This window comes from Camponotus vicinus, unplaced genomic scaffold, assembly GCF_025532165.1.
Source record: "Camponotus vicinus isolate PSW18456_S1 unplaced genomic scaffold, iyCamVici1.0 SCAF_4, whole genome shotgun sequence".
In the NCBI taxonomy this organism is placed as follows: Eukaryota; Metazoa; Arthropoda; class Insecta; order Hymenoptera; family Formicidae; genus Camponotus; species Camponotus vicinus.
In genome coordinates, this window is record NW_028141976.1 from 11,545,936 (window position 1) to 11,572,752 (window position 26,817).

At 39.8% G+C, this 26,817-nt stretch overlaps 2 protein-coding genes across 3 annotated transcripts; one reads left to right on the forward strand and one right to left on the reverse strand.

Moving 5' to 3' along the window:
- On the forward strand, positions 1 to 16,685 carry LOC145969654 (potassium voltage-gated channel protein Shaw). 2 transcript variants are annotated; one of them, XM_083095763.1, is made up of 5 exons: positions 1 to 687; positions 3,627 to 4,005; positions 5,119 to 5,298; positions 5,378 to 6,416; positions 8,120 to 16,685. In XM_083095763.1, exons 2-5 carry the CDS (start codon positions 3,679 to 3,681, stop codon positions 8,182 to 8,184), a joined length of 1,611 nt encoding a protein of 536 aa, XP_082951889.1. In that variant the 5' UTR covers positions 1 to 687; positions 3,627 to 3,678; the 3' UTR covers positions 8,185 to 16,685. The 2 variants fall into 2 exon arrangements, with proteins under 2 accessions (XP_082951889.1, XP_082951888.1); XM_083095762.1 differs by having other exon boundaries at positions 3 to 687; positions 5,104 to 5,298.
- On the reverse strand, positions 9,106 to 26,817 carry LOC145969655 (uncharacterized). The gene is made up of 6 exons (XM_083095765.1): positions 26,337 to 26,817; positions 25,246 to 25,395; positions 20,063 to 20,223; positions 19,171 to 19,273; positions 18,286 to 18,833; positions 9,106 to 17,185 (listed from the first exon to the last, which is right to left on the reverse strand). Exons 1-6 carry the CDS (start codon positions 26,566 to 26,568, stop codon positions 16,967 to 16,969), a joined length of 1,413 nt encoding a protein of 470 aa, XP_082951891.1. The 5' UTR covers positions 26,569 to 26,817; the 3' UTR covers positions 9,106 to 16,966.

Genomic DNA, 26,817 nt, shown 5'->3' on the forward strand with positions numbered 1-26,817 from the left:
CGGGGTGCGCGCGCGCTCACCCTCCGCCCGCCGTCGCCGTCGCGACGTCCGACTCCACTCCGACTCCGACTCCGACTCCGACGCCGACGCCGACGCCGACGCCGACGCCGACGACGACGACGACGACGCCGCCGCCGCTGCCACCGTCGTTGTTCCTCTCATCAGATCAGTTCCGTACGCGCCGCAATCGAGTTGCCCGTCGGTGCCCCCTCGTCTCATCCGCTGTCGGTCGGTCACGGGGACGACGACGCGAACCGGCGACGATGACAATGAGTCATCCGTGCTGGTGTTGCCGGATAGCGCCGCGATGAAGGCCTGACCGCCGCCGATGATCGTCCATTCGCGAGCACGGCGACGGGGAAAACGCCCTCTGCGACCGCGGTGCGTTCTCCCTGCCTGACCTGACCTTCTGCTGGAGACGGAAAGAGAGAGAGAGAGAGAGAGAGAGAGAGAGAGAGAGAGAGATAGAGAGAGAGAGAGAAGAACGAGGGAACTGGCTCGCGCGAATCCAGGGACGAAACGAACACGACGTAGTGCCTACAATTCATCGTGCGAGATCACCCGGTGTGCCAATCGTTGCGGAGCGCCATCGTCACATCGCGACGACATGGAGAATGCAGAGAACCGGAGCAGTGCCGTCGACATGTCGCGGAAGATCTTCGAGACATGAAGAGAGCGCGACCGAGGGTGGGTATCCAAGAAGCGTGCACGAGGGTTTTGTACGCGAAGGGAGAGGGTTGGATGTTTGCGCGCTCGAGAGGAAACGTGTCGATCACGAGGGACACCTTCCTTTGGAATATCCTGGGGAGGAAAACCGAGGAGAGTATTATATATTCGAACACGCACCCCCATCGACGAGTGTATCGCGTGATTAGCAACGTTGAAAGAGTTAATCTCTTTCAGTTATCTCGTCTAGACGGAATAAAATTATCTCCAGCTCGAGGATTATCTCTCAAGGATCATCTCCGACAGACGTTCGTCCATGTTATTGTTTAGCCCCTCGGCTTCGCTGGTCGCGAGATCAGTCGATTCGCGTTCGACCTACTCTAGTATTCCAACACGCTCGTTCAGCCTGACGCCCATTGATTTCTCGGATCGTCCGTCTCGCTTTTAACGCGCCCTTCCTCGCTCGCTCGAGCTCGCCTGGCACCCTTCGTCGGGTCTGATTTTCGCGAGCGATTCGTCAAGCACGTTCGCCAAGAGAATGAACATTCGCGGAGGCGAATAAACGGGACGGGGCGCTTATCGGTCTCTCGTGCACACAGACTATCGATTCTCGCGCGACAAGGGGTTGGTCGACGCCGCCTGACGGCCGTCACCGCCACCGCCGTCGTCGTCGTTTCCGACGCTAATTTGTAGCTCGGTCGGGCCAAAAGATGCCTCGTCAGTCAGGATTCTCGCGATGTACGCGATAATGAAGACGCTCCCGAGATCGTCCCCTTCCTCCCCCTCTCGCCGGTCGATCATCCCCCTCGTCTGAGAAACGTCGCCGCTCGTGCACGTGCGAAAATACATGGTATGTACGGTATGACGTCATCGGGAATGCGCACCGGCCTCGAAGATTCGATCGGATTTTATCGATGCCAGACGTTTCCCGCCGCCGCCGCCGTTGGGGTTGGCGGTTAGCGATCAGGGTTGATTTAGAATCGCGCTAATTCGAGGACTCTGGCGCGTCGACCTCATACAGGGCGCGTCTCGCCTGATAACGCACGCCGGGATCCGAATGGCGTGATTTCTCTACGCGTGTCCGTCCCTCTAGATTTTCCCCTCGACAAATCCGCGAGCGGAATCTGATTTGATAATCAGGGCAACTCCGTTCACACAGGAAACAATCGCGCGAGCCGTATCGCGTCAGCTTTTGTAACTGTATAACTTCGTTCGCACACGTATACACGTATGTACACGCACATTGGACATTACAAAGCGACGCAGGATTGAAAAACCGATACCACCTGTCCCCCTTTGATTCACGCGACACCTTTTTCCTTTTTTTTCTTTTTTTATTCGACTCCACTTTTACGCGGTAAAAGATCACAGAATAAACCGTAAATGTTCTACGCAAATACGTCCCTCGTGGATTCGTTTTTTTAATAAACTCGACTGTTTCGAGTGAAATCTGCGTCGCTGAATTTAAATGAAAAACGATACAGAGAGAGGGACATGAAATCTTTAATATGTTTTTCAATATAATTCGCTTTTTCCAGGGACATGTTACTTATTTTTCTTTTTGTAGCGCTTGCGAAATTTTCATTTCACCAGAGGCATGAATTCAGAAACTTTTGTTCGGTTTCAGTTATCATTAATTAAGTGGCATTATTCCTTTGTACTTTTAAATGATGCAAATCCTATCGCATGCTTATTCACTCCCAGTTTCGGATTCAAGACTGAAATGTCATGTTTGAGGACCTTCTGTTATATTGGGCGGGAATTATCGGTATATTAGGTATGCGTATATAATTTGGCACACATACATTGATGTTACACGACCAAGTAAAGGTTACTTAGAAAGCAACTCCCCACATGAGGGAAGTTTATGTATAAATAACTCAACAACAACAAAAAATAATTGGTCCGCAAAATCCGATGATTTATTTATATTCACGACATGTAGGCGTAAAAGATGCCACGAGTGGGATAATCGCGCGTACGCAGTTGTAATAAATATTTTTTCGGTAATTTTAATGGTGATATATTTAATAGTTTTAAATCCTCTATAATCATTTAATCCAATTTAATCCTCTATAATTGTATCGCACATATTTTAATCATAATCCTCTTTCCGCGGCAGCCTCAACATTCGAATTCTGGTATCAACTTTTTCCCTCGCAAAATAATTGTATTTATTTCTTCGTTCATTACGTCAGAGAGTGAAATGAAACTTGAATGAATGCGATTCTCGTAGAGAGAAAGAGACACACATACACATCCGGGATTAAAAGAACCGAGACAATTTCGGACGCTAGTTATTTGTAAGACGTACTGTTGAGTCGTACAAGAGGCTTTTGATTAAATGTCAAACGTCACAATCATCGTAATATTAAATGGAGCAGGGTTCGTGTTTCGACGCGGCCAATTGAAACGGTCTTTGAAACGGACAGAACTTGAAGCGGCAACGACACCATTATGGCATATTCCTCATCCGGGTTACGCTACGTAATCCAAATGATATTACAGCGACGTCAAAGCAACCAAGACAATACATTACGATAAAATCATTTTGCACGCTCCTCGCTTGATCCTTTCAGGATCATGGATGTGTGATTTAATGCAACGGAGAATAAGATTATATGCAGCTTACGCGATTTCAATCTTGCACAATTAGAAATCATTGCGTAAATTCTGACAAAAAACTCTCGTGTTTTAACCGAATGGAACGAATCGTCCGATTAGTAAAGCTCTTGGACATTTCTCGAACTATAAAAAAAAATTATAATTGGTTTCGTTATAAAAAAAATTTTCGCGCGTCTTAAACAAGATTAAATTGAAATCGATAAATTAATAATCATTTCTCACTCTTTATAAAGACATAACTAAAATTGGTAATTTAATCCCAGAAAGTTTAATCAGATTGATGAGGAATAGGTCCAATTTCGGATGACGCGATGGCAATTGCTAATTGTTCGCAGATCACATGGGTTTCTTTGAGTCGGGGCCGGCGGTAGCAGAGCCGTGATCAAAATGAACTTGATAAATATGGACGCGGAGAACCGCGTGGTTCTGAACGTGGGCGGTATCCGGCACGAGACGTACAAGGCGACCCTGAAGAAGATCCCGGCGACGAGGCTCTCGCGGCTGACCGAGGCCCTCGCCAACTACGATCCGATCCTCAACGAGTACTTCTTCGACAGGCACCCGGGCGTCTTCGCCCAGGTACTCAACTACTATCGCACCGGGAAGCTGCACTATCCCACGGACGTCTGCGGCCCGCTCTTCGAGGAAGAGCTCGATTTCTGGGGGCTCGACTCCAATCAGGTCGAGCCTTGCTGTTGGATGACCTACACGCAGGTATATCGTGAGCAATGTTTCAGTCAAATATCCGTGCCTAATCACGCCTAATCACGCCTAAGCGTGCACCAAAGGCTGCATTCGAGGTCTCAGAGTGAAAAATAGGTGTATATTATATTTTTATATTATATAATATAAATATAATATCACACAAATTTATTATATAATTTATTATATAAAAATAAGATGTTATATGTATATATATGTGAAAAATAGAATATATGCAGTACAATTATATATTCTGCTAGATAAATTTTTTTAGCGAATCAAGCGGGTTAAGATAACGAGTAGAGATGGATTTGTAGTATATATATATAAGTCTTGATTCAGAATCATTTATCGGACACGCTGGAAAAGTTTCTCGCTGATTCATTCCATCTTCAAAAAGTACCGTATCTTTTATCACGAATCACGCTCAAATTTCTTCACGACTTTAATGCACAGCGTCTCTTCACTCAAGTGCTCTTAATTATTAATGTCTTTTTTTAATGGCAATCAATTTTGATACTCTAGCTAGAATCTACTTGTCAGTGAAAGATGTGTAATTAATTTTACATGACGCGTTTTATTTAAATTGATTCTCTTTCAGGCTAAACAAGATCATGATATCCAAGACGATAAAAAAATAGAGATGAAAAAGCATAATAAATAAAGGTAGATATTTTTAATGAAAGAATCGCTCTTAAAGAAACTATGTTTTTTTGATACATGTTTTTGAAAATAAATGTTATAAACTTTGTAAAAGAAATATGGAACGTATGATTCAATAGTGTGTATAACTAAAAATTAATCGTTAATTAATCGTTATGTCGTATTTGAAAATCTGAATCTGAAAATTACTTGACGGATAAAGCAAGAGAGTAAATATACATGATCGCAAAGGTCATGTCAGTAGGTTGATCAAAGCGAAAGAGGTTTCTTTTTCACGCAAGGAAGCACGCACCGCGCGGTTCGCTTTTTTTCACGCGCGCTTTATCTCCCACAAAGGCAAAAAAAACACCCTCGAAAAAGAGTTTCGCATGTACGAATAACAATCCTTGTTGCATCTCTCTCTCTTCCCCCAACCTCTTCGCCTCCGACGCCTTCGCCCCCTTGCAGCACCGGGACACGCAGGAAACATTGACAGTCCTCGACAGATTGGACCTTGACACCGAGAAACCCACCGAAGAGGAACTGGCCAGGAAATTCGGCTTCGAGGAGGCGTATTATGAGGGGACTCTTACGTGGTGGCAGAAGCTCAAGCCTCAGATATGGTCACTATTCGATGAACCCTACTCCTCCGTCGCAGCCAAGGTACGATTCACGTGGATTTTATGCTAAAATCATTGCCACAATTATTAAAAGTACACTCGTACATCTGGATATCTTTCAGATAATCAGCATAGTCTCCGTTTTCTTCATTTGCGTTTCGATACTCTCATTTTGCCTCAAGACCCATCCGGACATGCGAGTGCCGATGATCGTGAACCGTTCGGTAAAGACTAATAACATAACGTCCTGGGTGGTGGACAAGACCCGCACCAACGCCCACGATGTCTTCTTCTACATCGAATGCATCTGTAACGCCTGGTTCACCTTCGAGTTCTTGGTACGCATCACCGCGAGTCCGAATCGCTGCGACTTCATCAAGAGCTCGGTGAATCTGATCGACATGGTAGCTACCCTGAGCTTCTACGTCGACCTCGCGCTGCAGCGATTCGCGGCCCATCTGGAGAACGCCGACATTCTCGAATTTTTGAGCATCATACGGATAATGAGGCTGTTCAAGCTTACGCGTCACTCGTCGGGCCTCAAGATCCTGATACAGACCTTTCGCGCCTCGGCCAAGGAGCTCACGCTTCTGGTGTTTTTCCTCGTTCTCGGCATCGTCATCTTCGCCAGTCTCGTGTATTACGCGGAGCGCACCCAGTTCAATCCCAAGAACGACTTCAAGAGCATACCGCTCGGTCTATGGTGGGCCCTGGTGACGATGACGACCGTCGGTTACGGGGACATGGTGCCGAAAACATACATCGGGATGTTCGTCGGCGCGCTCTGCGCTCTGGCCGGTGTCCTCACGATCGCCCTGCCGGTGCCCGTGATCGTTAGCAACTTTGCGATGTATTACAGTCACACGCAGGCGCGAGCCAAGTTACCCAAGAAGAGACGCCGCGTATTGCCCGTCGAGCAGCCACGTGTGAGGGCAGGCGCGCCGCCCGGTGTGCCCGGCGGACCCGGGACCGTCGGGCCCCCTGGCTGTGCCCAGCAATTGTCGCACCTGCAGTCCGCCGGGGGCGCGGTCGCCACTGGGCCCCACGGCATGGGCCAGACGCCTGGCGTCGGGTGTCCCGGCGGTGGCCAAGGACCGCAGAATCGCCGAATGAACGCCATTAAGACGAATCATCCCAAGGATCCGTTCGCCACGAAAACAGGTAACTCGAATGCGCTCGATTAAAAGGAAAAAAAAATATTTGCATCTCGCGCGAATCTCGCGAGCTCGACTCTCCTTTATCCTTTGTTAATCTTCCACCTGTTATGCAATGAGGAGTGTATGAAGGATCAAGATACCTTGTAATTGGCACCGATTTGGCACTCGCGCTGTAATCTGATACAAAGTTTCAATTCTGGTCATTTTACATCGCACAATTCTGGTTAATTTGGCAATTTGATAGAGATCAGACCGACACAAAGACCAAGTCCAACTAAATTCGGGATATAGATTTTTTTTTGTATGTCGACTGTAGATTATCGCGTTCGTTTGTGCTGCGTGCTTTTTGTACTTTATTCTTATTCACGAGAGACCACATCATCACGCGATGCATTTTACTTGGACTTTTTAGGGGACTTATCTAAAAGTTGTTTGAGCGCGCAAGGTTGATATCTCACTGACCATATTGAAATTTATACCAATTGTTTCGCGCACGTTAATAGACGGGATTATAAAGAGCGCAAGGTGAAATGGAGAAACGACCGATCGTGAAAGCTTAATGTAAATCGCAATTTTGCGAAATCCTGATTATACAATGACTTACATACGCGTTTCCATTTTCTATATCTAAGTAATCTCTCGTATATTCTTTACAAATTCAAATTTCGCGTGTTAACGCTTATGTCGTGCGCGAGAAATGAAGTGAAACGTTCGAGCAAAGCGCATATAAATACATATATATGTTTGACACATAATTATTAAATATGTATAATGCAAGCAGGGCTACGAAACGAAACGCGAAATTCAGATCCTCGTACCGAGTTTACCTTTCTAAATCGTGCTACTTAGTTTTCACGTTTCTCTTCATCTTTCGAAACACGACATACGCCTAAAGAAATTAACGGCGCGTTTATTCGGTGCCATTTATTCGAGTCTCAGAAAGAAAAATATGTCGCGTCGAAGATTGACAAATGTTAGAGTTCGTGATTTTCGTGCGGATCTTACACAGTAAAAAATAAAATGTTAATTTTAACATTTTTCACATGTCCCAGAAAGTCCACTCTAAATTTTAAGTTAAAATAACTCATTCGTCGTATGTTACTTATTGACAAAATGATAAATAAAAATGTTAAATAATTGACACAATACTTTACATTTATTTTTGTTACCGTGAGTTAAGTGTAATGTAAAACTAACATACAAATTAATTAAAAATTACATGAAAAAATAGTTACAATAACTCGTAAGAAATGTTGAGGACATTAACATATAATAGTAATTATTTTAACAAATTATTTGTAATAGAAACATTTGATTTTAATAAATTTGATTATTTTTGCGTGTCAAAGTTAAAGATTATTTGAAGATTCACTTTAACTTTTCTTAGAATGTTAAACTGACTTTGAGACATGTTGATTGTTTGAAATGATTATGTTAAAAATACTCAAAATAATATTCCATTTCTAAGAGATATATACAAAGTGTTAAGTTATGAAATTGACATAAATGTAACACATGAAAACGTTATAAAAATAATAACATATAGGTTGTATGTTAATTTTACATTAAAGTACTAATCAAAACGTGGTAACACAAGAAAATTTTAACATATGAACGCACAATTTTTTACTGTGTAAGCGTCTACCGAGCCGACCGACCAATCTCTAGTGTATCTTTTTCTTTTTTTTCTCGTATGGTGGGTTGCAGAGGAAGACCGGAGGAATTGTAACCTACGAACCAACGGGACCAAGAGAGCCGGAGGTTTGGATTAATCATTTTGCGGTCGTAGCGCGCTCACAGAGACAGACGGCTATCACTCACTGGTCGGAATTAATTCGGAGCGAACGACGTGGCATGTACACCCCCTAATCAAAGATTGTCCTGTAAGATCCGTAAAAATTTCATCATTCAGGAATGCGCTTTGGAAAGAGAAAGAGAGAGAGAGAAAGAGGGGGAAGGGGGTAGGAAAATTAATTTAATACCTTGCTGCATTGTGGAAGCATTGCGGCTTCTTGTTGCCCACATTTTACAAACAAAACGGCTAGGCAAAATAAACACTGCCGTGGCGAGCGTGGCGACTGAGATCCGACCGGAAAACGAAAAGACGGTAAAAGTCCTGCGGCGGCTGTGTCGTCAGACCGCAAAGAGCGTATGTCTATTATTTATCTGGAACGTGTAGAATTAATCGAGAGGAGGAGAAAACGACTCTCTGTCCGGACAAGAGAGGAGGAATCACCGGAAAGGCAGCTCGGCAGTTTGCGCTCCACGTACCTCTTCCCCGTTAATTCTATAGATGCCAAATAATATTAAATACACCGCCGTCGGGACGGAAGAAAAAAAAAGGAAGATGATGGCGAATGCGAGAGAGTCTCTCGACGATCGTAGCACGAGTCATTTGTCGATCCAAATAGGCAAATTGTGCGCAGAGAGAAAGAGAAAAAGAGAGAGAAAGTCAAGGAAAACTCGTGTAGCGAATAGAAAACTTTCCTCCTTCCTTCGCTTCATAATTTGAATTTTTTAATATTCATAAAAGACATAACGCAAGCAATTTTATTGCGCTAGCGGGTAAACCAATCGATGTATATTGGCATTATATATATTGTCGAAATCGTGGATCTTTTTGACAAAAATTTCGTCTAGATTTTTCTTTTATGAGCGATATAATGTATAAATGCGTCACGCGATATATATATATACAGGATGTCCCGAAACTAACGCTTAATATTTTAAAGGCAGATTCTCTGGCCAATTTAAAAACGATTTTTTCTCCGCGAAAATGTCGAGGGAGATCATTTTTTGCATATTCCCAATTTTTGTCATCATGTATCTTTCTAATTAAGTCTTAAATTAAAATTCTATTAAAGTAAACTCTACCTAAAATTAACTAAAGAATGTGACTTTATTAATATTTTATTCCCATAAGCCTTAGTTTGCGAAAAACCCTTTATTTTCAATCGTTTATAACTCGAAAACTATTAGTGCCGCGACATTTTCGCTGAGGAAAAATCGTTTTTAAATTGGCCAGAGAATCTGCCTTTAAAATATCAAGCATTAGTTTCGGGACACCCCAATTATAGATATATATATCTATAATTTCCGCGCCTAGACGAGAATACTTTATACTTTTATAATTTATTCTTCCCTCCTACACTTTCTCTTCGAATATATTTACTACGAAAATAATCGCAATCTTTCTTTCCTACTGTCTCTTAGCTGAATCGCGCCAAGTAATTTCGAATATTTATCGAATATTATAGTTACGGATATTTTATTATAGAGAGAATGTGTCATCAGCGTTCGTTCCTGTGCGTTCCTTACTTTTCAAAATGTTGCCTTTGATTTCCGAGTAATTGGCAATTAACAGGCAAACGGAAATATTCTGCGAGAGAGTGCAGCCGAGTGTCTTATACCGTCCACCAGACCATCATGTTTGTGATTCAAGTGAACATCGCGCGCCACCCGCGTGGCTTCTAAATTTAAGATAGAGGATGAGAGATTTCTGAGATAATACACACTCGCGGCGAGAGGGATACGGTAGAAACCCCGGGGACGTAAACTTCATTACGTCGACATTATACGTTTGCATTGTCGATATCATCGCTACGGTCTATGCGCGTTTCCTCGATTGAAGAAAAAAAAAAAGGAAAAAATCGATTACTCATCAAGAGAGCCCCGCGTCCCTATCTTCCGCAGGCATCGTCTATATCTACCGCGCAATTCTGTATTATTTCCATCGTTAGCGACGTTTCCTTCCCCTCCACGGGACTCATGTAAACGGATAGAACGAATAAACGACAGTGGAGATTGCATCCCCGCATTGCAGCACGTGTTTTATAGCGAGGTTATCGTTAGATATATCTGCCCGTCGTACATTTTCACACCCATATAAGCGCGTACGACTGTCATTTTCACCGCACATTCAGCGTGCATTTTCACTCGATTCTCACCGCTTATCCGGCGACAAACTGGCGCTTTTCGATTCCTCTCCCTCCTTATCTTGTCACATTGAACTTTATAAATTAGACATTCGACGGAAGGGAGGAGATTCGGAGAGAGAATCGCGCCATCATGTTTCGCATTATCGATGCCGGATGAACGGTGAAAATGTGAAGAATCTTCATCGACGCGTGGGAGGATCTTCCTGAATAAGACTTCCTCCTCTTAGAACGGCCGCTTTTAGGTGCGGTGAGATTGCGCGGACCTGTATCACTTTGCGCACCCTGAATATCACCGGGACCAATCCTCACTGAGCTCCTCCGTGCTCTCCCCTATATATTCAAGATTATATCATACGTATCATAATATCAGTGGAAAGGGATAGTGTCTCTTAACGGCTGTTCGTTGCCTACACGTGCGAAACACACGCGGGGTCATATTAGGGCGTATATCTGAGAGAACGAGTCTCTCTAAACGTCACGTACATATGCGTATATCTGTTGTGCCTGAGAGGGAAGGGAAGGGAAGGGAAGGCGAAGAAAGGGGGGAGGGAAGGGAGAGAAGAAGTGCGGAGATAGACGACACAAAAGCATATCACATAGGCACATGTGCCATCAAGTGTACGGATCTCGCGAAACGTACAGTCGGCGTTTCATCCCGTAGACAATCGTCGTTTCTTCGACAAGATCAATCGTATTACGCGTTTCCGCGTTCGCGTGATTCGATATTCGGGGACACCGCCGCGTTCTTTTCGACAAAATTTCGAAATCCCATCCTCGACAGTCAGCCTGCATCACCGGAAACATCCCCTACCCGTCTCGGTCTCTTATCGTCGACTCGGTTCTTACGACGAGAGAAACTGATCGCATTCAATACCCTAGCGTTAATGAGACTGTGAAAAGAAATATCCTCTAAATGTACCAAGATGACTTCACGATCCTTGGATTAATATTCTCTCTCACGCGCGCGCGCGCGCACACTGCAAATTCCCCGAAAATCCACGTTTTGATTTGCAAATGAACAACACGCAATCGTGACTTTTCATCCTACTCGTAGAATAATATAATTATATAGCAATACCGGGCATGTCGCAGCCTTGATATTATTTATTGCGCACAATCGTTGCTTTTATACGTGCATGTGTTTATTCCGTTAATTAATATTCAACTTTATACACACCGAGTACCTGATGTTTCTCATGAATTGTTGTCGTTTTCCGTTTTGAGCTCGAAATTTCGCGACTTCAATCAATCTTAATACGCATCTCTGCAATGACATTGGCAATGGGAAATTATCTTGAAATTTTTAACAATTTGCCAGATTTTACGTGGGTGTCTCTTTCTCTCATTTTATAATAAACAAATTACTGTCCGATATAAATAATTGCATGTAATTTTTCCTAAGCCACATATATGTTGAATCTGCTTATAGCGACAGCGTGGTCGGAAAAAAATGATTGATATGTCATTGAAGAAGGAAATTGATCAAACGACGATATAAATGTCCCATCGCGCAAAAAAAACGACACAATTACTTTCGTACGGAAACTGAGTACAGAACGTACGTTATTATTACAGGGGAAAAATACATTTTCAGACGGAATGAAGATTATTTATATCATAACAATGTAGATATTATAAATATGAATTAATAAATTTCCATTACATGCAAATCAGGCTAACGTGAAAAGTTGGGAGCAAATTAGCATTTAAATAGCGCGAAACATGAAGCTCTAACACATACAATTAATTAAACTATGAACTCTAAGTCCCCTTTGGACGTCCTCGCGAAGGGAAAATCTACTTTTCTCAGCAACGGAGACACGTGTCAGTTGTGAAAAAGAGAATAAAAAAAGTGCGGGAAATATAATTAAATATATATGTGCATATATATTTTATACGCTTATTAAAATAAATCCTCTCTACGTTATTTTTAATTTTGTTAGCTTAACATGTGTGTGATATATTACGATTTAATATATTTTCGATTCATGTTTAAAGACTGTAGACTCTGTTACTATATTCTCAATTTAATAAGCCACGAAATTTCCAACCACGAAATGTTTTTTTTCCCAGATTATTTCACGCGTATACTCCCCCTCTCTCTGACTGTATATTTTTAATTTTAGATTCTTTGCAAATAATAATACCGATATATTGCGAAAACAAACAGATAAATAATCTCCAGTTTTTAATAGCACAATTACGGTTTATATATTTTATCTGATCTTTTGATATTTAAATTTTCAATTTGTCGATCGTTATACAAAAGATACGCACACAAACACACGAACACATACACACACAAAACGCACATATAAAACATAAAAGAATGTCTTGATATCTCGAATCGTTTCAAACACATTCGCGCGTGACACTTTTCGCCAAGTCGAATACCTATGTCATCCCCCTTTAGTCTGATGCCTAATAATAAGGTGTATGAATAATTTGTGCTGGGAGACCGTTTTCAACATTCGTCCTCATTTGTACGCGCTGCTATCGCTGCTTGAGTTTCACTCGCAGTTCACAATCGCCCAGATTCTTTGTGCCTTATAAAGACTGAATTTCCATATCCAGGGTTGTGTATCGACTCTCCGTGTTACGTTCTTCTTACCCGCCTTGTCATTAGAGAGAGACTGTATACTATTATGTCTATGCTGTGCTGTTTGCGCGTTTGCTGAGTTGAACAACACTTGAGACAGATAACGTAGGAAAATTAATCCGCTCGTGTAATTCAATTTGCCAATGGCAGAAAGAGCTGAACACACTGATGATTATATTTTCTGAATCATGATTTGGTGCAGATTTTTCGCAAAACACGCCGCTTCTCCAGCTTATCATTTTAGGACACAAAGAAAATCCCGACTGAAAGTTGAAAATAAGAATTCTTTAAATATACAAGTATTAAAATTAAATATTTAAATTACTGCAAACTATATGCAAAATATATTCGACTCGAATATGCTTTGTTTAAGAGCCGCAGATCGCGTGTCAAATTGAAACGGGCGCGAATAGGCATATATCGTTTAAATGAAAGAATTTCCATCGCTCTCGCAATTTCCTACGTAGCAATAACACGGCGGGTATTACACGATCGTCAATCGTCATGCAGCCCTGTAAATGGAAGCCAGCCATAATTCGACCCTGACTAGACTATACCGCGTGTCGTGCCATACAAGTACATACATTCACGCGCGCGCCCATATATACATTTCGCGGAATGCTCGCATGCATGTTGCAATATTCAACACTGTTGACTCGAAATAAGAAAGTAGAAAGAGAGAAAGAAAGAGAGAGAGAGAAAAAGAGAGAGAGAGCCTTGTGTCAGATCGATGCGGAGACTTGAAATGCCCTTCCTTCCCTCCCGAGAGAAAAACCAATCGCGTTAATTTAAAGGATGAATGCATCCACGCTTACAAGAACAATCTTCCGAAGCGATATTATACAGTACATGGTTGAGTCTCTGATATTTTCTCTCGGCTCTCCTCGTCGTGATAAAAATCTTCGTCTCAAGTAAGCCCGAATAGGTTTCTGTAAATTGCCCGGCGATTCGCGCCCAATTGTCTGAGGATATAAAGAGAGATACATCGCTGTTCGATCCTGTAGAGCGATCTTTACTTCATCCAAGAGTTTTTAAGTTCGGGACTAGAAGATTGAGTGTGACACTTGAGACAGAGTACAAGTGGGGTTGCTTCACGCGCGATAGAGTCATCGATACTTAAAAGTCCTCCCTCGCGTCTCGAACGACCTAAACGGCAAGAAATGGAGAGGGGAAGGGGGAAGGAGAGAGTATTGAAGAAAAAAAAAGAGAAAAAAACATAATAACGATGCATATCGACGGCATACAATGAGCGCGCGCACACACAACAGTTTTTAAGGGGAAAAAAGAGCGAGGGTGCACAGACGTGCGCGCGCGCGCGCACGCACATTTTTGCACCCCTACAGTTGCGGTGGCAAATATTTTATGGTACCTAAACTCTTTTCGTGACGGCCACAGTGTATAAAGATTATTAGCATAATTTATGCGGCGATGTGTATACTTTTCGCCGATCACCATCGCGTTCGCTCCTTTCGCTTTACGTTGACCAGACTGCTTGGGACGTCCGGATTCATCGCGAGAGTCGTCTCTCCGACGTATCTCGCTGCACCTCGCGACTTGTATGTGCATCAAGTGTTCGATTACATCGAACCTTGATCGTAAACAGGGTCGCGATAACGCGCCACGAAATTGTTTAATGAATATCGATCGAGAGCTCTTTTTTGCGTGTTTGTTACGAGCGTCAACTTTATTCCAAATACGTTTGATTATTGTTGTTAATCTCGTACATTTCCATGCCAGTTTTGTAAATACGACGTGAGAGATGGACGCGAGACCTCGCGGGTGTCTCGAAAATCGATTTAAAGGACCCGAGGAATCTGGCGATTCTAATCAACTGGGGCTCTCGTCGCCTTTCCGAAGCGTTTTCCGTTGGTTCCGCTGTCGTCCACTATCCGGATCAATGATGGAAGAGAGTCCAGTGATTTTCTAATACCAAGTTTTCTATATAATACGTAGTATCGATTAATAATTAATAATTAAACAGGATGCGCGCGGATGATGCGGGCGCAAATTGAATCGAATTCTCTCTCCACGCGGTTTGGATGGCGAAAATTCGAAATATTCAATTAACAAAAATGTATCGCGATCGCTGGGGGAGATTTATACTCGATAATTTTCTCTCCGGGAATGAAAAAAAATCTCGAGAAATATCTCGTCACGCGAACAAATACTTTGAACACTCGCAAATTCACGAGGTATTCACTGAACGCATCCGAACTCTCGTACAGAATTCGTCTCGGATCTCGAATCTTTTATCGAGCGTGTCCCGGAGTTTCTCCGGGAGGCGGCTACGACTCTGGATTTAACGTTAATCTCGCGCGAGAGGCATCGTCGTTTATACTCGAATCTCTCGCATCATCCGCGCTCACCGCAAATCATCACGAATTGTACAGTGCTCCGTTGTATCGCTCGACGATGTAAATACAACGATGAACGTCCGACAGTTTTTCTTTTTTCGGGAACACGTAGCTCAAAGCTGGGCGCGGCGGGGTGCTTAATCGATCCGAAGATATAATTCGTCGACGGTTTCTTGAATTCTCTCGCGTCCACGAGATTCAGACAAGAGGCATTTTGACGTAACAACCGTGACGGGAATAATCAGCATTTTTTTCATTAAAAAACATAATAAATTAATAAATAAATAAATCGTTCTTCGCGTGTAATTATATATATATATATCTTATCTTCGAAATGATTTTTACAAATATGGATTTATATCCACATATACGGCCTCGAGATACTCCTCTCGCGGATTAAACGCCCCGCGAACGTCCGCAATTGTATCGGTAGAGTATTAGGACAGATTCGAGAAAAAGAAAAGAAAAGAAAAGAAAAAAAAAAGAAACGTATGCTCCCTCCTCCTCCTCCCCTCCTCTCTTCCCCCCTCTTCCCCCTCGCACCAAGTGACCATGATCAAGTACACGCGCAATCACCGTATACGCGAATTCACCGCCCTCTCTTAACGCTTAACGATCCTTTTTGACTTTCGGTAGGTAGACAAATGATATGATTTCGAATTGTACGGACGACGCCGATGTAAGTTTATATTCGCATGTCGTCGAATTACGTCTCCATTATGTTATATTACTCGCTGATTTTATCATTGCTATTATTATTATTATTATCGTTATTACTACACACGCGACACTTATAAAAATATACGCGAAGTAGCTTGATGTAAGAGGCAAGGCTGCAACGCGATCTTGGCCCCTTTTCGGGGACAAGATGACGATGCGCGGGTTCCTTCTGGGAGAGCGATTCGAAGTGATGTTGCCATCGTCGATATTATCGTATATATCGACGACATTATAATTTATTCTTGTAACGTCATTATATATCGTTATCGCTAACGGTCGCCGCGATCCTCATCGGCATCTTTCGCGACAGAGTCACCGTTATATGTAATGATACACACAGATGAGAGTAATTTGCGCTGCGCTAAATCTCGCGTTCGACCAGTTTCGATGGATAGATAAGTGGATAGATTCAATTCTTCGTGATTGATACACATATACGTACATATTTACGCACACACACACACACATACGTACACACATACACGTTGCGTATCGCGGCCGATGATGATCGTGATGCGATCGAACCAGAAAAAATAAACAGAAGCGGGACACAAAGGCGAATTAAATATAAATATATATCTATCACTATATCGAGAGTTGTGCGCTGCGTTTACGCGATTTAAGCTAGTTCATTTGTAAATAAAAACTATTTGACTCTTTGACCTCCCGTGGTGTGTTAATTGACCCTGTACAATTACCCTCCTACGTCCATCGAGACTTAGATAAACCGAGAGGGTAGAAAAATCAAATCCCCTTTATTATATCCCGATATCTAAGATCTCTTTCCGTTATTTACGTCGTGGAGGCGATATCGCGCGCTGCGGAAACAATTTATGAGCGGTACAGAGTTAATATCGTCCCTCCCTCTCTCTCGTCCGAGGGCGATATTGCCTCGTAGGTCGTGAGCGTCTTGCGGAGAGTGGAAATTAATTATAAAGCGCTCTCAAGCCACGCAAGCTAACTGCTGGTACGTAAGACACATGCCGGTGTTGTCCGCCAGCGTGCCGGTCGTGTTGCTCCCGGGACCGAAAGCCACCCTTATACGGAAGGGCGTAGTCCAGGTCTCTACGCGGCAGTTACCCTTCGCGTCGAGTTCGTCTCGTCTGCACAGCGAGTTGCCGCAATGCTCTAGATTGCAGACACCCGCCACGTTGTTTCCCGGCTGGAATAGACATACGTATTTTCCGCTGCGGTCTAATAAACCAACTGTAGCTTACTATATAGCTTATTATATGGCTTACCTAGCTTACTCTAGTATTTTATTTTATTTTATTTTATCGGGATCAAATTGTTTTCAACTTAAGCGATAAACGCGAATTAGTATTTATTCAGGTGTCTCGCGTGGTTACTTTGCGTTAATCAAATTGATTAATAACTGATGTACAAAAAAATAGAAATTTTTTCTTGCCTTTGTAAAATTAATCAATTCTTATTAAAAATGCGATGAGAAAAAAGATATAACACTATTTTTATTAACTCTAGGTTTCCAGATATAATATTAAACTTTTTTAACAAAATAAAGTTTTTAATTTAGTAAGCTTGAGAATTTAATATTAAGGCTTAAATGATTTTTCTGATCAGTTTTCATGTCTTTATTGGACTCTAGGATGTATTATTTTAGTAGGATAGAAACAGGCAAATCATCTCCATGAAATTGCGTGTGGCTGTTGGGATTTTTGGATAATTGATAGTTTACTTTTGTCTCGACATTTTATGCTGAAGCGAAGCCACCAAGCAAAAATAATAATTACTTTCGTAATCTTTAGACTCTCATATCATATGAATGGCAAAAGCACATTAATTATACATTATTTCTCAACGAACCACGGCGCTTCACTATAAATGAATTAGTAAGGATGTTCAGAGCTTGTCTCGGTTTCCTAATTTACGATTAAAATAATGATGATATGTTGTCTTGATTAAAGGAATAATTGCATGTTGAGATGAAAAAGTCAAGAAGAAAATAAGGGCTCATAAAAAATAAAAATTAATTAAAAATATTAAATATCAATTTTTTTCTATCTAAAAATTAATAAGAATTGACTATTTTAGAGGCAGGAATATTTGTCATGTTTACCAGCATAATAGATTTATTTAATTTAATTTAAATTTAATTCAATTTGATTAAATTTTTTTTCTTTTTTTAATATCTTTATCATGCTAACTACATCTACACGATAACAATTAAATTAAAAAGAAGAAGAAAACGAGTTTGATATTGATTGCCATAAATGAAATTTAAAAATTAAACGCGCGACGTACCGTAATAAATTCCTCGAAATCGCAAGGGATAAGTATTCTGTCCCTGCAACGTGTCCCGATCGCCGGGGCCGCTGAATTCGTACCGGTGGTGAGGACCATCTCCTGCTGCTCGGGCGATCCCGCTCCCGAGCCTTCGACGACATCCGCGTTGGAGTTATTCGCGATGCTGTTTAGATCGACGACAGGGGAAGTGGAGACGTTTCCGTTGCTCGTGACAGGAGCCGCAGGAACGTTCGTCGCGTTGGTCCTGCCGGTTCCTATCCGAAAAGAGTCCGGCGTGCACGGTTGATAAGCGATACCGCACATGTCTCTCTCTTGACGCACGCACAATAAGTGATCGTGTCCGGCGAGATATCTGCCGTTCGGCAGATAATTGAATGTCCTCAGCGTGCCGTTTGGCGAGTGAAAATATTGGAGACACCCAACTGGCGCGCGTTGCTCGAAGCCCAATTGCATCACGCGCATCTCCCACATTCGTGACTGCAGGCCGCTTGGCAGCCGGAAGTCTAAAGTGATCGGTTCGTTGCCTTCGCTCGCGTCCACGTACACTATTAAAAATATATGTCTCGTGTATATACATACATAAAACATATAATATATATAAATAAAAATATATAATAATAATATGTAATATATATACATATACTCTCGGACACAATTAACACATAATTTTTTTTTCACTTTTTCTTTAAAAGCTGATATTTAAATTTTAACGAAAAATTTTAAAGAAAAAGTGAAAAAAAAATTATGTGTTAATTTTGTCCAGGAATATATATATTTCTTAGAGCTAAAACAAACGCATTCTATATTTAAATCGCTCAATAAATTTTGTTGCGAAAAAGTAGTTGTAGATTACAAGGAGAATGAAGAGACCCAAGTTCTCACCGTGTTGTCCGCTATTCCATCCGCACAGTTCGAAAGAGCTTCTGCCGTTATTAATCATCATAACATCCCCATCGCATACGCCAGTCATTGCATTTGGTTGGCCCTGAAATTTGTTTTTAATTTCCCTTTTTCTCTCTGACTTATTTACAATAAGATATACATATAATGCTCCTGCAAATCGGATGTCTTTTTAATAGCAGACTCCAATTTGGGGGACGAATTTTCTTTGGCGAAAATGTCAATAATTTTTGAACTCTGAACGATTGAAAAAGAAGGGCTTTTCGTAAACTAAATCTTGTATAAGTCAAAAGTTGAAATAAAACTACAAGTTTTATAAAAAACTGAAATTAGGAGTAATAAATGTAATAATTATACAATAAATAGAGATGTATGAAATTTTCATTATTTATTATAATTCTATGTTTATGTAATTTTATATATTTTTTTACAAATTCTTCAGTTAATTTCCGATGAAATTTGCTTTAATAGGATTTTGGTTTAAACTTAGTTATAGAATAAGTAAATAAGTTGAAAACTTGCAAAAAATAATAACGGCCCTCGACATTTTCGCTCGAGAAAAATCGACTCCAAAAAATTAACTAGACAATTTACTATTAAAAGAACATCCACGGAACTATTATATATTAATGTATTTAATAATCATTTTTTTACACAAAATGCAATAACTGAATATTGATTTCTCAATAAGAAATAAGCATTGTCGCGGTCTCTGGGAGAAGAGTGTTTCATTTACGCGCATCGTGTTAGCATCGACATTGTCTTGGCAACTTGCGGAATATTAGAGTTTAGGGGAATCGACGTTCGCGATTGGCCGAGGCGGATCCCGTCGGTGGATAACGTCGCAACAATGAGACATATCCCTGAAACTTACAATGTTAAAATGGACAAAGTCGATCCTCAACTGGCTGACCTCCGTATCGATCTTCCGTACAACCACCGTGCAGTTCATAGGCCGGTCGATGAGGTTGGGAAAACCAGGACTGGTCACATAGGTCAGATTATTCTGTACCTCGTTGTCGCAGCTTGCCGTGACTGAAAACCACATTAATTGACCGGCACAGTTAACGGGATAGAGTTGCGGTACCGTATGTTTCGAAATATTTAATTAGACATCAGATTCAATCTAATGCGACTCCTCTTCCTAATTTCATGGGATTACACGTCTATGGTCTAGTTTCCACCGAAGTTTTCAATCTAATTTTGCTTCGGTGCGCATCGAATTTAACGTATTGTTTCCACTGCAAGTATAGTAAAAACGAAAAAGTTTGATATTTCAGTAAAACCAACTTTTGCTTTTTTGAATATAAACAAACAATTTTTGAAGAATACATAAAATACAGTTAGTTGAATAAAAAGAAAAAAGACCACGTTTATTTTTCATTTTTCTAAATAATTTTTTTTTTGGAATTGCTCCCATCGGTTGAGGATTTTAATACTTCTTTTTGAAAATGAAAAGTAGAGGTTGACATTATTTACTTTCAAGCGTTTCTACCGATTAAATTAAATTCTGTATCAATTCGCTGTCACCCTGATAAAGCTTACGGATCGAAGCAGGAGTGAAGTAAGCGTAGTCAGACGCATTTTCCATCAATTTAAATTTGATTCTACACCGCACTAGGTACGAAGTAATGGAAACTAGATATATAAATCCTATATAAAAAATATCGCATCGATTATTATTTTAAAATCGTCAAAATCGCATTCGCGATTAATAGGATTGTATAGATGCAGGAATAATAAATTGGCGCGCGTCCAATATTGAAGTTACTCATATAATGACGCTATTAGCCTTCTAAAGTTAAGTGGGAAATCGGACACCTGAGTTCGATACTGAGTTAACTTCTCTAAGAAATAGCCAGTAAAAGCTGCTGCTTTTCACTGCTTCTCTCACACGTATGGTCTGTACGTTAAATAATTCTTCCTCATAACTTCAATGCTAACTCTTCGAAAAACATTCAATACAAGCTCCTGCTTCTCTTATATAAATCAAATATAATAATTTTCTGAAACAATATTCCGAAATTGCAATTAATTTTATGAAGATTAATCTATATAAAAAATCCAAACTCAGATGTACAATTTTTCGTTAAATATCGACTTTATACGAATTAATTTATATAAAAAAAATCAGGTATTTGTGTGTTTAATGTTAACTTTTTTAAGAAATACAAGTTTCTGCTTCATCGTTTCTTATCGTTTTATATTGTACGTCTTATAATTGTAATAATAATTTCCTTATGAAACAATTTTTCAAAATTACAATTAATTTTACGTAAAAGAGATATGATATAAAAATCTAAATTCAAATATATACAATTTTATACTGATCAATTAATATAGATTTTATATCGATTGATCTATAAAAAAATCAGATACTCGAATTTGAGACTAATTTCTCTAAAATGATATTCAATGCAAGCTTTTGATTTTTTAATATACTATGTGTCAATATATAATAATCTTCCCGTAAAACAATTTTTCAAAATTGCAATTAATTTTGCGCGAATTAATCTATATCTAAAGAAACTTAAATTCGAAAGTAGGCATGAATTATGATAATTATTATTACTAGTTACTCGAGCAGAATTGGTTATTCTTGTCGAAAGTTCTTGATCGAAATTCATATCCATGGACGGATTAAATGCGAATGCCAGACATTCCAACATTTTCGCAAACTATCCGCCCTAAGCGTCATCGTGCGATATTCTAGCGACCAGCCTCCGGCTTCGATAACGAGTTCTCATTCAGGTATTCAGTGACCGTTTTAGAATCTCGGAGTGCTTTCAGTAACCCGCCGCTCCGGTTAGGAAGAAGCGGTTACCGCCTTTGCATGTAGATCTTACTTCTTCCATCCCATAACGGGGTGGAAACTTGGTGGACAGTATAAAAAATGTATGAACGTCTGATGTCGCGCGTTGCATTCAACGGTAAAAAGAGTACAAAAAGAAAGAGATACAGGAGGATAGCTTTTGATTAGAAGCACTCGCAAACACAGCACATTTATGGTATCGTGCTTACGTACGCGTAATATCCAAGATTCCATTTAGATATATGCAGATATGTACAGATATGTGTACAGATACTTCTCTTGAAATCGATATTAATTCTAATAATTATGATTCTTGACAAATTTGCACTAGGCATTTTTGCTTATTTGTATCAAAAAACATTTTAAAATATATTTTAAATATATTTACTGTATATTTTAAATACCTAAAAATTAAATATTTTGATAAAATTCATTTCGATGAAACAAATTGCAGATCTGAAGAAGGTTTAAGGCTCGAGTAAAAAAATATAATTCATATATTATCTGAATGAATTTTTAAAATAAAAATAAAATTTTAAAAATTAATTTAAACAAAAAACAAATAAAAAGTTTCTTTTAATACAAAGATGTGATAAGTTATCACAAAGATCTGCATCTATAAATATACAATATATATTTTCTTTCCTATCGTTCTTCGCCGCTCATTATATAATCGCCGTTCTAATCTCGTATAGAAGCTATGAGGAATTATTTATAGCTAAAGGTCACGTCCATACATCTTTGATCGTGAAAGCATTAGGAATTTGTTTTGTTCGTGTTATAGAATTCTTGTAAATTCACATAAGTGCACACACATACGCACACAAATGTGCGCGAATATATGCATCCTCTTTCCATTGTATCTCGAAATTCATATCAATAAATCATATCATACATATTACATATACATAAATTATTACAGAAGACGCGATAGCAAAACTCGGGCATGCAAGATGCATCGAGAAGCAGACGTACTAGTAGGAAGTGGTGTTCGGGAAATCGGTCAAGAATCCGTACGTACGGTATGGCCCTGTTTTCGACAGAGCATGCACCGTGGCGGAAAGAGCGGATGGATGCAGACCGGATAAAAAGCAACAAGGAGCAACTGAACGAAACGGAGACGGAAGATGGAACGGTAGCGAAAAGGCTAGCCGTATAAGCTTCCGCGTTAAACGAGAAACTTGGAGATTTAAAAAAAAATGCGATATAAATTAAAATGGAAATACTCATCTATTTTTTAGTAAAAATTTTACGATCGAAATATACTTGAACATACTTGAAACAAAAAGAATTGCCTTAAAAAATTGTTATTTTAATTTAATTTAAAAAATCTCTTTAAAAAATTAATATTATTGCATTTAACGAAATATTTCTCGTAAATATGTAAATTGATTAAATTAAGTTGCTTGAAAGTAAATAAGATTCGCTAAATTTTCATTTACATATACGTCTGCGAAGTATCCTTTCGCGCTAAACGGTCCATTAATGCACATAAATGATACATTACTTCATAAATTTTAACTTAATTTTCGCTCCTTTCTGGAATTTAATGAAGCGGTTATATACAAAATTATTAAATCTAATCTCTTGAAAATTAAAGCACTTAACCACTTAAATTTTAGAATTAAAAATGTCCACAAAATGTCCATTTTGCAGCAAACTCAAATGAATTTTATATATAAAGTGTAATATTGAATTGAAATTCTCAAAAAATTTATCATTAGAAATTAAAAAGTTGCTAAATACAATAACACTTTGAGAAAAGCATCTTCAAATTCGTGAAGAAATTATCGGGCTTCTCACACAAAACTGCTATAAATCTAAAACTTCACGATTATAAAAAAACAAATATCAATTCTAATGATATAATGTACCTTACGATTTATAAAAATCCTACGAATTAATGTATAATACATATCATTAGTGTTAAATTATCTCCTTTAAAATAGTTTAAATGGAAAATATATGCGCTCAGCTGTGCCCGATCACATTCGCGAATTTCGAAAACATAAACAAGACGTTGGACCCGTTGTACCCCTCTCAGTGACCGCGCCGAAAGGCAATTAAGTAACTGTATAACTCGGCTTTCAAGTTCTTCCTCGTCGTGCGAGCTCTCGTACCGTTCCTCTTCCTTGCTTTCCTTCTTCGAGTGCTCCCTTTCACGCTATCGAGGAGAACGTGTGCCGCTTAAGAGAGAGAAGTCTCGGAATTACGCCCGGTTGTCTCGATACCGTTAAATTGAGAAGCGGAGGAAATTCATTGATCGATTTGGCATCGATTGCGCATCGCCTTTAAACACTGAAGATACATGCTATTCCTAACTAAAAGCTTTCGTGCGTGTATAAGTGATGTGTCATCGCGATCAATTATTTCAATTTAAGCCTACACGAAACCGTCTTGTACAGCCACGTATTCAGATGATTATGTAGAGAAGAGAAGCAGATCGAAAAAAAATACATGATATATTTGAAGATTCCTACGATATATCGTGTATGGATAATTTAATTTAATTAAAAAAATATCTTTTTAAAAAATTAATATTGTCGCGTTTAACGAAATATTTTTCGTAAATATGTAAACTGATTAAATTGCACGAAAATAAGTAAGATCCGCTAAATTTTCATTTTCATATAATGTCTACGAAATATTCTCTCGCGTTAAACGTTTCATTAATGTATATAAATGATACATTACTTCATAAATTTTAGTTAAATTATCCCTCCTTCCTTGAATTTATGCAGCAATTAAATACAAAATTATTAGGTCTAATATCTTGAAAATTAAAGCGCTTTGTAATCAATTAAATTTTAGAATTAAAAATGTCCACAAAATGTTCACAAAATGTCTATTTTGCAGCAGACTCAAGTGGAGGATTTTAGAAAGTATAATATTGAGTTAAAATTCTCGTTAGAAAAAAATTTATCGTTAGAAATTAAAAAGTTGCTAAACACAATCATGTGTCATCGATTATCTGAATTACTTAAATTTAAGCCTATACAAAACCGTCTTGTACAGACACATATCTAGACTATGTAAAGAAGAGAAGAAATTAAAAAAAAAATTACATGATATATTTGGAGATTTCTACGATGTATCGCGGATGTCAAAGCGAGTCGATATTCGGATTATCCTTCTCTCGGAATAAATCGGCGTGCTGGCTCAGAGCGAATTTTATGCAATATTTCGCGCTTCTACGATGACAGATATAACTCGCATACGTACGAGGAATGAGGGGGATAACTCACATATGCAGCAGACGCCGAATCCGAGAGCGCACGGTCCGTGAGATACTCCGTGCTGGATGCGACACTCGTATGTATTCATGCATATTCCCTGGCGTCGTTTGTCCTCGGACAGGCACTCTTCCTCCACCGGAACGGGAAAGAAATTTAGCACTGCACAAAACGAGTAAAGCGAAGAAGGATCAAACTCTACTCGATAACTCTATTCATTTTTTGCGATTATTCTTTGGTCACTGAATAAATGAATTTCAGAGGTGTAAAATAAATAGAAGGATTACACTCTCTTCTCCTCTCTTGTAAAATTCGATAGAAATTATTTATGATTCAACATTTGTCCTCCTTTTCATTTTAATTCAATGCTTATTTGCATTTATTAACAAAACAATTTTTCAAGAAAGCCTTCAACGAAAATTTAATTTTGTCCAATTTCTCAAAAATAATCTACTCTCGTAAATTCACAAAATAATCAATTATATTGTATTTCATGCGTGTCTTCTTAAAAGCGAAATAACGTTTTGATTGAAGGATCGAACGAGTGATTTGACAATAATAATATTTGTCGAACGATTGTACGATTTAAGGTAAATGGCTATAACTTCGTCAGCGGATATAATTTCGTCAGGCCTTCTTAAAATTAAATAAATTAAGCAATCTCACGATTTATTTAATTTTAAGAAGGCCTGACGAAATTATATCCGCTGACGAAGTTATAGTCATTTACCTTACCATTTGTTACATTCACGCACTACTCAGAAAATATAATTGACTTTTGTGACTGACTTTTACAAAATTTACAGGATCCCTTTGTACATCGCAAAGAGGAGAGCCTATTCTTTACTTTTCTCTCGAGTTAACAAGGAAACAAAAGTGATGGCAAACTAAAACTGTTGACACGGGGGGGTAACGTGGAATTTTATTCAATTTTTTTCGACTTAAGGGACGCGACAATTGTTACATTACAATCTTCGCCAAGTCATAATCCAGTAGTAGTGTAGTGTCATGTATATTTTGAATTTTATTTCTTTTTTTTTTAATAAAAGCTCTCTCCGAAGATGCTTACTCGCAACATTCTACGTTCGTTTCGTTTAACTCACCCCTGGATGACCATTGATTTATGTCCTGCTCGTTGGACGTAGCTTTATTCGCCTCGCGATTCGACCAGAGATTCAACCCCAAGAGCGACCATTGATGCGTCATCTCCGGCAACAAGAGCATCAAGCCGACGCTATTCAGCGTGCACCGGACACCATTCCCCGTCGACGATGCTCTAGACACCTCAAGACCGACGCATAAGACGACGAATATCCCATGACAGCGTGAAAGCATAATAACCACTGGTCATCGGTACCCGCGAAATCGCATTCCCGACGTCTGCAGGGGCTCATCCGTGTTAACCGAAGACCGCGCTGCCGACTGATCGTCAACGGGACCATGTGTGTCAGGCCCACGCGTCGGGGCCCTCTCTCTCTCCTGCCACCATGATATATCCCCGCGCACATTTATATTCACCAACATATTTTCATATGTAGGTTTATTTTCTTCGAGATGGACGATGGAGGACGTATATCGCGTAAC

Bases quoted from the DNA above. Each gene is read 5' to 3' on its own strand.
- LOC145969654 (XM_083095762.1), top strand. From the start codon at position 3,679: ATGAACTTGATAAATATGGACGCGGAGAACCGCGTGGTTCTGAACGTG. The intron at 4,006-5,103 runs GTATATCGTGAG...GCCCCCTTGCAG, and splicing joins GTTGGATGACCTACACGCAG to CACCGGGACACGCAGGAAAC. The intron at 5,299-5,377 runs GTACGATTCACG...GATATCTTTCAG, and splicing joins ACTCCTCCGTCGCAGCCAAG to ATAATCAGCATAGTCTCCGT.
- LOC145969655 (XM_083095765.1), bottom strand. From the start codon at position 26,568: ATGCTTTCACGCTGTCATGGGATATTCGTCGTCTTATGCGTCGGTCTT. The intron at 20,224-25,245 runs GTGAGTTATCCC...TGTGGTTTTCAG, and splicing joins ATTCGGCGTCTGCTGCATAT to TCACGGCAAGCTGCGACAAC. The intron at 17,186-18,285 runs GTACGTCGCGCG...TGTCTATTCCAG, and splicing joins ATTTCGAGGAATTTATTACG to CCGGGAAACAACGTGGCGGG.